Source organism: Cibotium barometz, chromosome 2 (genome assembly GCF_041138505.1).
Source record: "Cibotium barometz isolate CiBa-2024 chromosome 2, ASM4113850v1, whole genome shotgun sequence".
Lineage (NCBI taxonomy): Eukaryota > Viridiplantae > Streptophyta > Polypodiopsida > Cyatheales > Cibotiaceae > Cibotium > Cibotium barometz.
The window spans coordinates 37,947,866-37,963,419 of NC_141047.1; the positions used below are offsets into that span (position 1 = coordinate 37,947,866).

Consider the following 15,554-nt stretch of genomic DNA (forward strand, 5'->3'; position numbering starts at 1 on the left):
TTCAAAATATCCGACACATGTGAGAGTTACATCAAAAGTGAATGGAAATGTGATCATGTGTTGGGGTGGGAGTTAGTTTACCTAGATACTCCTAGAAGTCAAAGCATCAAAAGTGAATAGAAATGTGATCATCTGTTAGCCTGAGAGTTCATTTACATAGATACTCCTAAAAGTCAAAGCACATGAGGTTAAATTCTAGGTTCACATGTATCAGATCTTTTGAAGTTAATAAGCCTTTCCAAACCTCAGAAAAGGTGGGGTTTCTTTTTGTTCAAAGAGGAAACTCATCATGTAAAGTGAAGCAATGGGATTGTGGCTAGAATCCACAAATTATGAGTGCCTTGTAGTGGATGGGATGTCTATGGTTGGTAGATTTTTCATCCAAACATCTTAGGGAGTGTAGCACATGTAGGTCCATAGGTTTCATCCTCACATCATTTATCACAAGTTAGACACATGTTCATTAGAACACTGCTATTATCTATGGCATAAAACATGTTTGCAAGAATTTCTTTGCTTATGAGTGTTGGATAAATGTAATCCCAACTCCTTAGTCCAATTTAATGTGTGGTGGTGGATAGGCTAGTGGTTAGTGGTTGGTGTGTAAAGCCTACAAATGGTTGGTGCATGTTGTTCATGCAACTCATGCAACTAAAAATAGGGTAGAGGAGTCTCTAAATAAGATACAAGTTGTGATCAAGTGATTCTGTAAGTTTGGTTCATGCCTAATTATAATTAGTGTCTTCTTGTGTTAATCTCAAAGTAATTTTCTGCATATACCAGTTTTGTCCCTCATATTCATGATGTTTTGTACTTACTTTGATCCACCTTGAGTATGTTTTGATCAATCTTCTTAGCTGAATTATCATATCCAACATTTGGTATCAGAGCATGACCCAATTAGGTTCTCTGTTTGAACCACATGCTGTAGATTGCCTTCATGCTTGCACCTGAGGTGATGATACCTTAATATTTTGATATAGGCTTTTAGCTTTGCTCCCACGCATGCCCTAAAACGGTAATCATAGGCCAATTTCATCGCAGCTGCACAAATTTGCCATCGCCATCCAGACAGCCCGTGTTCTGCTCATCGCGTCAATTCACCATCGTCTCTGCAAATTAGCCTAATTCCTCTGAGGTGATTCAAGGTCATCATGTGAGGATTCAGCATACAAAATCTTGAAGCATATGGTCCACCGGAGTTGCTGTACAGAGCTGTTTTCCAGTCGCCTGTTATCTGCTTGTCTTGCCTCCAACAACATGGTGATTCTTATTTTGATCTATATTGATGATATTTTTTTTATTTGGGCTTAAATCATCTATATGAGCAAGTTATCAACATCAAGCATCATATTTCATCATCATGAGCTCCAAATTTTCCAACAAATTCAACGGAACTGGGTTTCATACCTGGCAAATCAAGGTGAAGGGCTACCTCATGAAGAAAAATCTGTGGAGTATGGTCAAGCCACTTTCTGATGATGAAGCAGGTATTTCTGTTGCAGTTACAAGAGCTACAATGGCTGCACTTCAAGCAAAAGATGAGCAAGCACTTGGTATTATCATTACTGCTTTAGAAGATGATTTTATTCATTATATTGATGATGTTGAGTCAGCTATGGAAGCTTGGGAATTACTAGAACGTACTTTTGGTGCAAAGGCAAAGCATTCCAAGATCAGTTTGAAGATGCAACTCTTTGATCTAACCATGGAGAGTAATGAAAATTTAACAACTATGATTAACAGGTTGAAGAGCTTAATGACATAATTGGTTTATGTTAAGTCTCCTGTTCCTGAAGAAGATGCTATTGCTATATTGCTTAAAAGTTTACCTTCAAACTTTAGGCAAATTGTGATGGTACTTAAAGAGAAGGAGCCAGTCCCTTCCTTGGAAAGTATCATAAATTCTTTGCAGGAAGAAGACAAGAAGATTACAAAGGATGTGATAGATCCTTATGCATATACTGTTACTACGACATTGGCAAAGAAAAAGTGTACTATTTGTGGTCGTACAAATCATCTTACTCTATCTATGGGAATTCTACTTTTTGTAGATAGAAATGAGGAGATTTCAATGTACCTATGGAAATTATAATTTTTTGTAAATAGAAATGAGGAGATTCCAATGATGTCTACCTACTCTCACTAGGAGTTAGACTTGGATTTGCCATGGTATAGGGTATAGATGCTACCCAGGACACTATCTTGTCAAGTGGGGTCATTGAACATATGATCAATTAAGTATGCTTTTCTCTGATGGACTCTTGTTTAGATTCATCTTCCAAATCCTCCATAATATACTCCAAGTATGTTAAGATTTTCCCTATTAGTCTCATCAAACATTACATTTGGATGAATCGTATATGTGTGGTGTTAGTTTCCATTTGAACTCTCGACATTCCTTGACCAAATTTTTGAACTTTTTAAGTGTCCATTTGAACTTCTCTCAAAATTCCTTAACCAAATGTTTGTTCTTTTTTGATCCATGTCTTCTTCATTTTTTAAGTTAATTAGGTTAGGATACTTGCCTAGGCCTCTAGTTAGTGGGACGAGGACCTTGATGGGCCAAAAAAAAGTAGGAGGACCTTCTTGTGGTAATGGTCCAAAGATAATAGGGTTGTAATCTTGAGCTTCACTTTGGGAGGTTTTAGATGTAGTTGTGGTAGTTGTATCCATCCCAGATCCACTTTGGATGTTACCCTTTCATCACCCTTTCTTATGTGTTTGGATCATTTTTCCTTCTTGTTGCCACTTTTGAAAGGGTTTTTACTTACTTGTTGCAAATTCTTTTCCTTTTCTTCCTTTGAAGTAGATGCACTTGTATTTTTAGCCATGGCCTCTCTTGAGGTTGAAGATTTGGTTATATCATATCTCTAGTCATGTTTTTAAGCTTCACCTTCCTTGAGGTTAAGGCTTCTTTGGCTATATTGCTTCTTAATTTGATTGCAATTGTGTGACTACATTCAAAGAAATTGTTGATATTAGATTATGTTGCACACTTAATGAATATTTTTCATAGATGCTTTATCTAGTGTGGTGTCTTTTATGGTGTCTCAATGGGGGTAGTTTGTGTACAAATGCTTGTTTCCATGATTTTTACTTAAGGATAGAAATGTGTTAGAGATGGCCAACAGTGCTTGTTTGGGAACTCTCACACTATATGTGGACCATGTGAGTGAAAACACTACAAAGATGGCCAAATAGTTACATTGCTTATACCTCTTTCCCCTTGTATGGTTTATATCAGAAACAATGGGACCAGATTTCCAAGTTTAGTTTCACATGTTTCCACAGTTTCTAGACAATGTCCTTTTGAGCTCTCATTGGCCATGATAAAATCCACTCTTGGCGCATGTGGTTGAGATGGCAAGAATGTGGAGGTAGTGTGTGTTTGAAGTATCCCCAAGCTTCCCTAATATTCTGGTCTCACTGTGACGGAGCTATGTTTTGGTTGAAGGATGAAGCACTAAGGGCTAACTTCAAGGATGGGTAGTAGATATGCATAGGTATTGCATTGGCATGGCCATGTGTATGAACAATAGGCATTATAACCAAAAGGACTTATTCTATGTGTTGGTACTCAAATGTTACAAGATGTTGAGGGTCAATGTGTAAAGTTCCTTGTAAATCTTGATTCACCTCCAAAATCACACGTTGGATTATTCAGTCAAGTAACCTAGTGATTAGCTTCTCCAAAATCACACGTTGGATTATTCAGTCAAGTAGCCTAGTGCTTAGCTTCTCCAACTATTAACCCTTTCATTGGTTTCCTATTTCTTTTGGTTGGATCAACTTCCCACATGGATTGTATCCCTAAGAGAAGATTCATGTTGGGTTCTCTCCATCATATTATCATATAAGTTAGCTATGGTCTTACAACATTGGTCAAATAGTGTGGGATGCATCACTAGTAATAGATTGTGCAATTCCTTGTTTGTCTCTAGAAGGAATTATGATAGTATTTTCTTATCAATGTGTTTTTCTTGCTCCTCACGTCTAGAATTATGATATTTCATGCAAGAAAAGAAATCTTGTAATGATTCCCCCATTCTTTACTCAATGCTACTCCACTTAGGATCACTTGCCAATGGTGAAGAGGCTTCTTTTAATGCTTTAAAATCTACCTTCTCCTTAGACTTTAAGGCTTCTTTTGATGCTTTAAAATCTACCTCATCCTTATCTTTAAGGATCTAAACCATTTAAGCAACTTGCCCCCTCAAGTGTTAATGTGCAAGGGCCCTAACATTTGTGGAGTCATCAATATTTCCAAAAGTTTTAGAAATTTGATCAAACAACTCTAAATGTTGAATTGGGTCTCTTGTTATATCAAATTTTCTCATCAACTTGGAAATATGTGTTGGCTTATTGTGGTTTACACTTATGTTGGTCGTTTACACTCCTTGCATACCCACTTCCTATAGATTACATTATTTGAAATATGTGTTAGCTTATCGTGGTTTACACTTATGTTGGTTGTTTACACTCCTTGCATATGCACTTCCTATATATTGTATTATTTGAAGCATATCCTCTATGTAACGTGTGGAAGAGGTTAAGTTGGTGGTGGGGGATATAATACCCATTACATTGTGGGACAAAGGCATTTACGCTTTAGGTTGCATTTGAAGGCACTATGGGTGTGCCTTCAAAGCTCTTTCATGAACTTGTTGAAATGAGATAATGATCTAACCCCATCATGGTTGGCATCAAGGTGGTCAATTTGGACCCCTAGATCATGAAAATTAGACCTATGTGTGTAAAATAGGGCCTCTAGAAGATTTCAAAGAGGTGAGGACTTTTACAAGCATAGAAGTGAGGATGTCTATGGGCATAGAAATGGACGTTTATCGAGTGAGAGGTCTCTAAACATAGAAATGGAGGTCCATAGAAGTGAGAGGGCTCTAAACATAGAAATGGAGGTCCATAGAAGTGAGAGGTATCTAAATGTGGAGACTTGTATAGGCATAGAAGTGAGAGGTGTATAAAAGTTAAGACTTCTATAGGCATAGAAGTTCAAGTCCATAGAAGTGGAGTTCTATGGGCAAATAAGTGTGATAGCTTCTACGCGCAAAGAAGTGTGACAGCTTCTCTTTGCCCATAGAAGTGGTGGGTAGAGTGTGGAAATCTGCCTTAGCAATGCCAGAGCCCTTTGTAAGCCCATGCAAATGTGTGTGCCTCTAGGGGTGTTAGCGGCCTTCATGGAAGAGGAATGTTGGGCACATTTGTTGGCTGACCATCGTCTTTCTCCCGGTGTGCCTGTAATTCTTAGTTTCCAAGATGGTATTAGGGCCCCAATCATGGTCTTGGGCCACTTCCCTTTGTGCTCATTTGGAGGATGGCAAATATCGCATAGATAGTGGGGATTGCAAGATGGGAAAAGGGATGCCAAGTAATCCTACATACAAAGGCAATGTGGAAGCTGAAAGGCTATATAAAGTCCAAAGGAACCCCTCCTATCTTCAACTCGCCCAAGCTTGTCTTTTGTGGAAGATTGGGGGTTGGCTAGGCAAAGTGGGCACCTGCCTTAGCTTGCCAGAGCCCTCTACAAGCCCATGCAAATGTATGTGCCTCCAGTGGTGCTAGTTGCCTTCACAGAAGGGGTATGCTAGGCACATTTGATGGCTCACCCACATCATCCTCCTGGTGTGTTGGCAACCCTTGGTTTCCAAGAGAGAGTTTTGTTGTTTCGAACACTACCCATTCAATTTCTTTATTGATGTGGGTACTTGGATTAGCTAGCCTAGACTGCGCTCATGTTGGATCCATGCTTTATCCATGGGAAATGGTTTAAGCAATAACTTGCACATCCATAACAAGAATGATTTAGAATAACTCTCGTCAAAATTATCCACATTACATTTTATATTTTTTTGAGGCTTTATATATAGCTCACAAGCGCCCATGTAATGCTTATTATTGTAGTAACATGAGACATTGTTGAGTCCCTTCCACACCCTAATCAGGCTAATAGCTTGCAACTCTCGGAGAGCTTGAGGGAAGCTCCCTTTCCAGTGGCCCGTCTGGCTACAAATAAAGCACCAACCCTCCCAAATGTTTTGGAGGCTCTGCTCGGGTCTTCTTGGGTTGAGTGGAAGTCTGGGTTTGATTTCGAGTTGTGGAAGCCTTCACAAACCTAGTAGTCCTTTCTTCAGCAGCCCACCCTAGAAAAGCCCATCTTGTCATCTTGTTCAGGATTCTTCCGTTCGGTCTTTATCAACGAGGCATCATCATAACAGCAATCTTTTCGTTAACCATAACCACCATAAATTGTGTTGAATTTCGATTTTCTCCTTCTTGTAAATAGAGCATTGTTTATGTTCATTTTGGCACCTTGGGGCACTGTCTTAACTGGTTTAGCCACTCTGATCCTCTCTAAGACACATTTATTGTGGTGGTTCAGCCACTCTAATCCTCTCTAACTAATACCATTGTCTGGTCTCCCAATCTGATGTCAGTTGACCTGGTTCTATCCTTTCAACCCATGCTCCTATCTTTTGCCTTTGAATATCCCTTTGAAAAGGAAATGATACAATAATTACGTATCACACTAGATTTGATAGGATTGGGGTTCTCAAGTTAAACAAACTTTAATGCACAAAGATATGGATTGCAAAGGAATAAACTCCAATGCGACTCAAGCAAAAGAATGTAGAAGTAGCCAAAGTCAGAGCAGCTTGGCAAGCAAGCAAGCAAGCAGGCAGTCTACCAGAGCTCTTACTGTGGATTTCCAGAGGCCTGAATCAAAACCCAAACACCCGATAAAAAACTACATCCAGACGATTGTTATTCTTGATGCCTAGCAGCATCATAGGTTTACTAGTTGATTAGTAGGATGCTTTATTTTTTTGTTCTCTTTGCTAGACCATGGATTTATCTCGAGACCAAGATAGTCTATACGGTATGTACTGTCTCATAGGTCATTTTGGCATTACCTAGACATTTGTATGACTTTCTACCTCTCTATTTCTTTCACTCTCTTGTGATTTGCTTTGGGAGGGGGAGTCTTCCATCCTGGAAACTTTATGGCCGTCCCTGCCATCTGCTCCCTCTTCCGCCTATGTCCCACCTTGGAGGGAATCTGTTTTTTCATCCCTGTTGTCTGGAAGGGCAGGCTCTTGGTTCAAAGACCCTTATTTTCTTCCATTCTTCTTGGTCTTTTCTCTCCCTCAGATGTGTGCTCCCTTTCTAGGTCAGACATACCCATAAGGGGATTTTCCAGTTGAGGTGTGACAGGCCAATCGTGGAGGGCACCATGCACCATGTGCACTGCCTCTCCCCATGTTGGAGCAGGCCCTTTAATTCTCAGCACATATCATTTAAATAACAAGAGTATAGCATTTTTCCATTTCTCACATGGCTGCCCTCTGACCTTCGTCTAGTTAAATAATTGTAATAAGGAGTACACTCCCTGCTCATGCTCCATGTGCAGCCAGGCTTCTTTCATGTACCTCGTCCACCAGCTGGTCTGCACAATCCTGCAGTCCAGCATCACCATAGATATTCGACATCAAGACATAAACAGCAGGCTCATTCGGCTGAAGTTGCAATGCACGACTAAAAACCTGTTTTCCCAGCTCCATATTGCCATGTGTTCGGCAAGATCCCAGTAGACCCATCCAGGTGGCCAAAACAGGTTGTATCGGCATTTGGAACAAAATGTTTTGTACTCTTGTAAGGTCCCCTGCACGCCCAAGGAGGTCTATCATACTGACATAATGCTTTGACTCTGGAATAATGCCATAATCTCTACTCATGGATTCAAAGTAACAAACACCTTTCTCAACAAGGCCATCATGATTGCAAGCAGAGAGAAGTGAAAGAAATGTGATCCCATCTGGCTTAACACCTGTGAGTTCCATCTGCTCAAAAGACTGATGGCAAGCCCCACAATTTCCTAGTCCGGCATACCCAGCAATGAGTGCACTCCATGACAGGATACCAGCCTGGATCAGTCCATTTAGAACTGCCTGAGCATCTACCATGCTTGCACAATTCCCATATGCATGAATAAGAGCGTTGCCCAGAACTGGGGACAAATTATAAGACACAAAGACCAGAGCAAAATGACTCTGCCTACAAATCTCCATGCTTCGTGCCTCACTGCAGGCTTGCAAGACACAGACAAGAGTAACATCATCCAAAGTCACATTCTCCTCTTGCATTCGTCTGTATAGCTCTAAGGCCCTTTTTTCTTGACCCTGCTCAAGATATGCTGAAAGCATTGCATTCCAAGGCACCACATTGTGCCTGGAAATACCACTCAAAACCACCTCTGCTTCGTGAATGCTACCACACTTGCCATACATAGTCACAAGGGAGCTACTCACAAAGAAGTGTGAAGCAAAGCCCTTACTCCCAGCGTCAGCATGTAGCGCTTGGCCAAATTTGAGAGACATCACTTTAATCATTTGCCCCTCCACTACAACAGCCTCTTCCTTCTCAGCAAGAATGTTGCATGCTTGGAGGGTACTCACATAAGTTTGATGGTCTGAAATCATGCCATTCTTTTGCATTTGTGTGTACAACCGTAAAGCCTTCTCTCCTTGGCCCTGCTCAACATATGCTGAAAGCATTGCATTCCATGAAATCATGTCATGCTGGGGCGACCTAGCAAACACATTCTCTGCATACACTACGTGCCCAAATTTTGCATACATGCTCATAAGGGAACTACCAATGAAGACATCCGAAGCAAAGCCCTTCCTCCAGGCATCAGCATGTAATGCCTGGCCAATTTCCAGGTACACCAATTTGGTCAATTGTCCCTTCCCACTAGCTTCCACAGTGTAACAAGCTTTCACAGCTATTGCAAAGGTCCGCTCATTTGAACTCAAACCCTCTTCTTCCATTTGTCTATACAGTTGTAACGCCTTCTTTCCTTCACCTTGGTCGACATAAGCCGAAAGCAATGCATTCCAAGACAAGATATTTCGCTGGGACAGCCCATTAAACACATTCTCTGCTTCTACTGTGCTTCCACACTTGCCGTACATATTCACAAGAGTGCTACCAACAAAAACATCTGAAGCACACTCCTGGCTCCGAGAATCAGCGTCCAAGGCCTTAACAATTTCTAGACGAAGGGTTTTAGTTAGCTCACCGTCCATGACTGCATCTTCACAACAGCATGCTTGTAGAACAACCACAAAAGTTCGTTCATTTGGATTCACCCCTTCCTCTTGCATTTGTCTATACAAATGTAAAGCCATCTTTACCTCACCCTGGTCAATGTATGCTGAGAGCATCGCATTCCATGACACAATATTGCGCTGTGAAAGCTTTGTAAATACACTTTCCACGTGCATTACACTTCCACACTTGCCATACATATTGACAAGAATGCAACCTATAAAGACGTCATGAGCAAAGCCCTTCTTCCAGGCATCAGCATGTAATGCCTGGCCAATTTCAAGACATACAGCTTTGGTGAAGTGCCCCTCCTTTGCAGGACTTTCAACCTGCATGCAACATGCTCGGAGGATGCTCACAAACGTCCGCTCATTTGGCTGCATATCTTCCTCTTGCATCTGTCTATACAAGAGTAAAGCTTTCTTTCCTTCACATTGATTAACATATGCTGTGAGCATCACATTCCAGGACACAACGTTCCGCCGGGACAACTCACTGAACACACTCTCTGCTTCAACAATGCTCCCACACTTGCCATACATACTCACAAGGGTGTGGCAAACAAACACATCTGATGCAAAGCCCTTCCTGTGGAGTTCAGTATGTAGCCTCTTGCCCTCTTGAAGGTCATGTATGCTGCCACAAGCTTTGAGTAGGCTGACAAATGTGTGGCTGTCCGGTTCAAAACCATCTATGAGCATACGTTCATACAATTCCAATGCTTTTTTACCTTTTCCACAGGCAGTATAGCCAAAAATCATGGCTGTCCAGGACATGACAGTGTAATGTGTCAATCTATGAAATACATGACATGCATCATCAAAAGCCCCACATTTGACCAATGTGATGATCAAGCTTTCACCAAGGGATCTTGTGAGCTCAGTTCTATGTTGAGAAACATGCGTATACAATCTCTTGGTCTGATTGAGAGCCTTCTTCTTGTTGCAAGCATCCAAGATAGACATGTACATACCATCTGAGGGGACTGTGCCATGGTGATCCGAAAGAACATCCAGAGCTTCGTCGAGCTTCCCATCTCGACATAAGCTTTGAATTTCATGATATAACCCTAACCCTAGCCTGCCACATGAAGAGCCCTGTTGCTGCTTTGGATGAAGAGAGGCCCGCACACAACCCACCACAGCAGGCTCTTCTGAGCCCTTATATGGTTGCTGATGGCTTCTGTTGTATCGCCGTTTTGAGAGGTTCTTGTTATGAGGAGGGCTGATATTACTGCTGCTAGTCGCAGCAGACGAATACGAGTAGCGTTGCCGGATTGAAGCAACAGTGAAGCGGGAATGAGATGAGGGCAATCCTAACATGGAAGGCCTTCCTCGTCAATCCACTATGCGCCTTCACTCTATAAGGTTCCATTGCCTACTGGCATACCACCCAGTATGCAATGTGCATCATCCAAACATGATGCATCATGGCCCTTTTCCTTGTCAAACCCATGCATCCAGGTGAACACTTATGTTTTGTTTTTTCCCAAGTAGTTTGTTTACTTTTCTACTACAGGTCACATGTTGACCATGGTATCCTGTTGAACACATTGTTTTGAAAACATGGCTCTAACTAGTAGACCTATGTAGCACTTTTGACTGACTATGTGAAGGAAAAAACTGCCAACCTTTGCAAATGCTTTTACGCCATATGTTAGAGGAGGAACCCATCCGATGGATGTTCCCAAAAATGTGGCAAATAGTTTCATTGGCCTAAGGATGGACGCCCATAGTTCCCAAATATGTGGACCTGCATCCTGCACTTGTTCACAAACTATGTGAAGGAAAAAATTGATAACCTCTTCTGCCATGTTAGAGGAGGACCCCATGTGATGGATGTTCCCAAAAATGTGGCATGTAGTTTCATTGGCCTAAGGATGGACTCCCATAGTTCTCAAAAATATACTTGCATCCTACACTTGTTCATTGACTATGTGAAGGAAAGAACTGTCAACCTCTGCAGAATGCTTTTTTTGCCATGTTAGAGGGGGAACCCATCCGATGGTTGTTCCCAAAAATGTGGCATGTGGCTTCATTGGCCTAAGGATGGATGCCCATAATTCTCGAAAATGTGGACTTGCATCCTTAGGCCGGTTAATCCAACCTAAGGATGCAAGTCCACATTTTTAAAAAATGTGGCCTATGGGTTCATTAGTTGGTTCAATTTTGGAAAAAATCTGCTTCAAGTTTATGAACAAAAGGAAAGATTCTCCTTAATTTTTTTTAAAATAGTTATAATTGGATAAATACATGAAGTAAATGCTTGTTCAAAATAAACATTTTCTCTTTAATCCATGGTGAGAAGAGTGGGAATCACTCCAAAAAGTTTCCCAAACCCTCCCTTGGTCAAGAAAGAGTGGACCATCATTATCATGAAGTTTGATTATCTCTCTTACATCTCTTAAGCTTTACGCATGGGGGTGACTTTGTAGTCACAATTGATGACAATCCCAAATGCAGTAGTTTATCTTCCCCAACAAAAGTGCTTAGGGTTTGATTGCCATACACAAGGTGCTAGTGTTAGTTTGCAAACATGGTAAACAATAACATCACAGCTTCCCAACTTATGAAATTCAAGTATCTTTACTTGAGCTTATCCAAAGGAAAGGAGTAAGGACATTGGGTGACATGGTTTGTTCACTTTCTAGATTGAAGACAATCCAAAGTTTATTATCTTCAAGAATTAAGATATATGAACAATCCTTTACATCAAAGGACAATTCAGATTCAACTATAGTGCATGGAATTAGTCTAAGCAACAAAGTTTATCACTTTTATAAGCTCCATGAGAATGATGAGCCCATGTGCCATGTGGCTTGCCTTGTTAAGATACATGACATATAGGGGAGTCCAAAGCGTTAATTGGGGGATTCATGTTTGACATTGGATTTACATACCTTGAACATCGGATTTACATGCCATGTGGCTTGCCTTGTTAAGATACATGACATATAGGGGAGTCCAAAGCATTAATTGGGGGATTCATGTTTGACATTGGATTTACATACCTTGAACGTTGGATTTACATGCCATGTGGCTTGCCTTGTTAAGATACATGACATATAGGGGAGTCCAAAGAGTTAATTGGGGGATTCATATTTGACATTGGATTTACATACCTTGAACATAGATGCAGGAAAAAACAAGTTCTTTAAGAAATTTCAATGTGAGAAAGTGCCAAAGACATAGTAATATATTGTGTGAAAGATCCAACTAGACCTCTTAATTAACATGGAGGAGCAGCCATGTTTAAGTAACCCATATGCTGAGCATCTCAATTTGGACATGGGATAAGACCTTGTGGTGATCCATAATCGATTGACATCTTTTAGAAGGTCTAGATCAATCAAAATAGAATAATATGCAGTGCTAACACAAGAAATTAGATCATGGTATTTGCAAATTCCATGAAAAAAGTGTGGTTTTGGTAGCACTATGGGCACTAGTATAGCTAGCCATCTACTTTGGGCTTGTTTGGTGCCTATTGCTGTGTTGGGATGGTGCCCATGATTAGTGGTCCCAAAGGAGATAAATAGGCTATTTTTTAGGTCATGACTTGGGGTGTTTTAGGGCATCAAGTAGGCCAAAAAGGTGCAATTTATAGCTCATAATAGGACCCCTATATCTTACTTTGTCACAAATCACCATACTTCTTCTTTATTCATTAGGGCACAACCAAAACCCCCTTTATTCTTTAGCATCACAAGCATTTTTCTCCATCTCTTTTGTTGTCTAACCTTAAACATAGATTTTGTGTGGAAAGAACTTGGGTGTGGTGAAGTTTGTCACAACACACTTTTCTACTCTCTCCATGTAACTAGAGCTTTTTTCATAGCTTGGTTCATGGTGGTGAAGTTCATGAAGGATTGCTAAACACTTTCATGAGTGGTTAACTAGTAGGTTGAGAATGCATCCAAGGAAATGAAACATAATGCCAAACCATTATGGGGGGGTAGTTAATGCCACTTACTTTTAATTAAGCTCCTCCACTTGATATCACAACTAGCTTTAACGATAGGGAGGGTAAATACACTATCACTTTGAGACCATCTGCAATGCTATCAAGTGATGCTTCTTATGCTTCATGGTTGGAAAATGACAAAAGAAATATGACTATCAAATTACAATCTTGAATTAATTAAGCGTGTTCTCAAGAGTTGAATTTCTTATTAGGAAGGAAAAGACACACAAATAAATTATTGCAGTTGGTGGATATTTCAACATTTATGGATAGTTACTATGTGCAAGGGCCCTTTGATGCAAGAAGAGAAGACTTAAGTATTTGCTATCATCATTGTGCATAGTGATTGAGTGTGATTTTGGTAGGCTCAAGACACCATAGTCTTAACCGCTTCATTTAACATGTTTGAAATATTTTGTAATTTATAGAAAGGCACTCATAAAGCTCTAGTTTTTGTTCCACACTGTGTGCTTAATGACATTGTATCATGGAGAAGTTGGGATTATAAATCCTTATCTAGAAAAGTCGTCTACATAATGTATAAGGTCTTCTTGCACTATGTTCTTAATGATGTTGTATCATGTGGAAGAATACTTATAAATCCTTATCTCAAAAAAGCCAGTTATTCAAGCAGCCTGAGACACTTACCCATGCATGGTCAAGTGTAAACTTAGAGTATTTTATACTAGTCATTTTTTGAAAAATGGAAAGACACATTCTCACTATGTAAATTGTGAATCTCTGCTCTCCTCCTAGTGTGGTAGCTTAGCGTAAGAGAAGAATGGCTTGCTTGTTGCTAGTGTAAGTGCTCTCCATGCTCCTCCCTTCTCCTCTAGTCTAGTCTAGTATGGTAGTCCCCATATAACTCTTCTTAACCTCACTGCACTTCATGTAGTGGAATGAGGACTACAAGAAAGTGAAAACATCAAGGGAATACATTGCAAATAGATTTCATCATTATAGAGGTTGCACACATAGCTCCTGGCAAACTTTTCTTACAAGGAGTAACATTTTTTGTGCTATTATTGAGGAATGTCTTTGGCTTTTTCATTATTTACTTTACTTCAAGCCATTAAGCCCTACCATTGCTTGAAGTGAAAAAACTACCATTTTTGGAGGTGTGTTTTGGGTTCCTTTACAAAACCATGGGGAGGATTGTATTGTACGAGGCAAACACAAGTACACAAACACAAGTACAATGGTTTCAATCATAGAAAATGTGAAAAAACTAACGTTTTTGGAGGTGTGTTTTGGGTTGCTTCTTTACCTTTTTTCCTTTACAAAACCATGCGGAGGATTGTAAAATCCTTAAGCATATTATGTCAAATTGACTCTGTACTATTGCACCAAATGGTTAAAAGCATGGGCTACACATAAAAGTGGCAATTGCTAAGTTTTGGTACTAGAAATGGGATCACAAGGTTTGGAAATTTTGTTACAATTAGGATCCCATTTCATAAATGAGGTCATTGCCTCTCTAATACTAGTAATGTTTTTAGCAGTTGATCAAAAATCCATATCATTAAACACCTAAACAAACAACAAGGTTGAGAGCACAAATGAGATGTTTTGTAGTGGAAGAAAGTAAAAGAGGCTGGAAGCATAAGCTCACAATGTAAGGTCACCAGAAATAAACCCCATTCAATCTTGCATTAGAGGAGTACATAGTCCCAAGACTTGGGACCATGAACTACATAGTCCCGAGCCTTACAGTTGTTGTGTAAGGAAGGATGACATGTAATGCTACGCCATAAGTGAATATCTTAAGCACCATTCCTAGGAAGGTTATAAAGTTGATATACCTACGAAGGTTATAAGGTTGATACCCTAGGTGTCATACCTGAGAAGGTTTAAGGTTCCATTTGTGCATAAATTTGGTGGAGAGTTGGTGTTAAAGCACCTTTAGGTCCTTGTACTTTGAGCTATCCACTTAGGGCATGATGTTCAAAGTACCCAATGCTTCCATAAGTGAAGAATGTGTAAACAACACCCCTTGAACCATTGACTTCATTGCATGATTCCTACTCATCATTTTGATTGAGCCCAATATGTCCATAGGCAAAGAATATCGCATTGTTCTTGAGCCATTTACTTCATTATTGCAGGATTGCTACTTATGATTTTCATCGAGCCCATACGCAAAGGATATGTGTTAACCACCATATTGAGCCATCAAGGTGAGACAAACATCGCTACCTTAGCATTAAAAAGGAAAATAGTACTAGTCAAACCAACACCATAGCAAGAATGTGACCTCCAAAAATTAATGTGATGTAACTCAATTATTTGTTTTAGAGAACCTTAGAAGCTTTAGAATAGTATTTTGAAACTCGCTAAAAGGGTTTGTGTTCAAACGGCTCTAGCTTGGCATTTCAAATTTGCCCTTTGCCCCGTCGGAAGGTTTTTTCCTCCAGAAGAACCGCCATAGCCAAAAGCTTCGTCAGGCTCTTCGCCATAGCTGG

General features: G+C 40.2%; 1 protein-coding gene across 1 annotated transcript; it reads right to left on the reverse strand.

Moving 5' to 3' along the window:
- Nucleotides 1–7,412: 7,412 nt before the first annotated feature.
- Nucleotides 7,413–10,451, reverse strand: LOC147641026 (putative pentatricopeptide repeat-containing protein At3g01580). Its single transcript, XM_086811583.1, has one exon. The coding sequence runs from the start codon at nt 10,449–10,451 to the stop codon at nt 7,413–7,415; it is 3,039 nt and encodes a 1,012-aa protein (XP_086667709.1).
- Between the last annotated feature and the right edge of the window lie 5,103 nt (nt 10,452–15,554).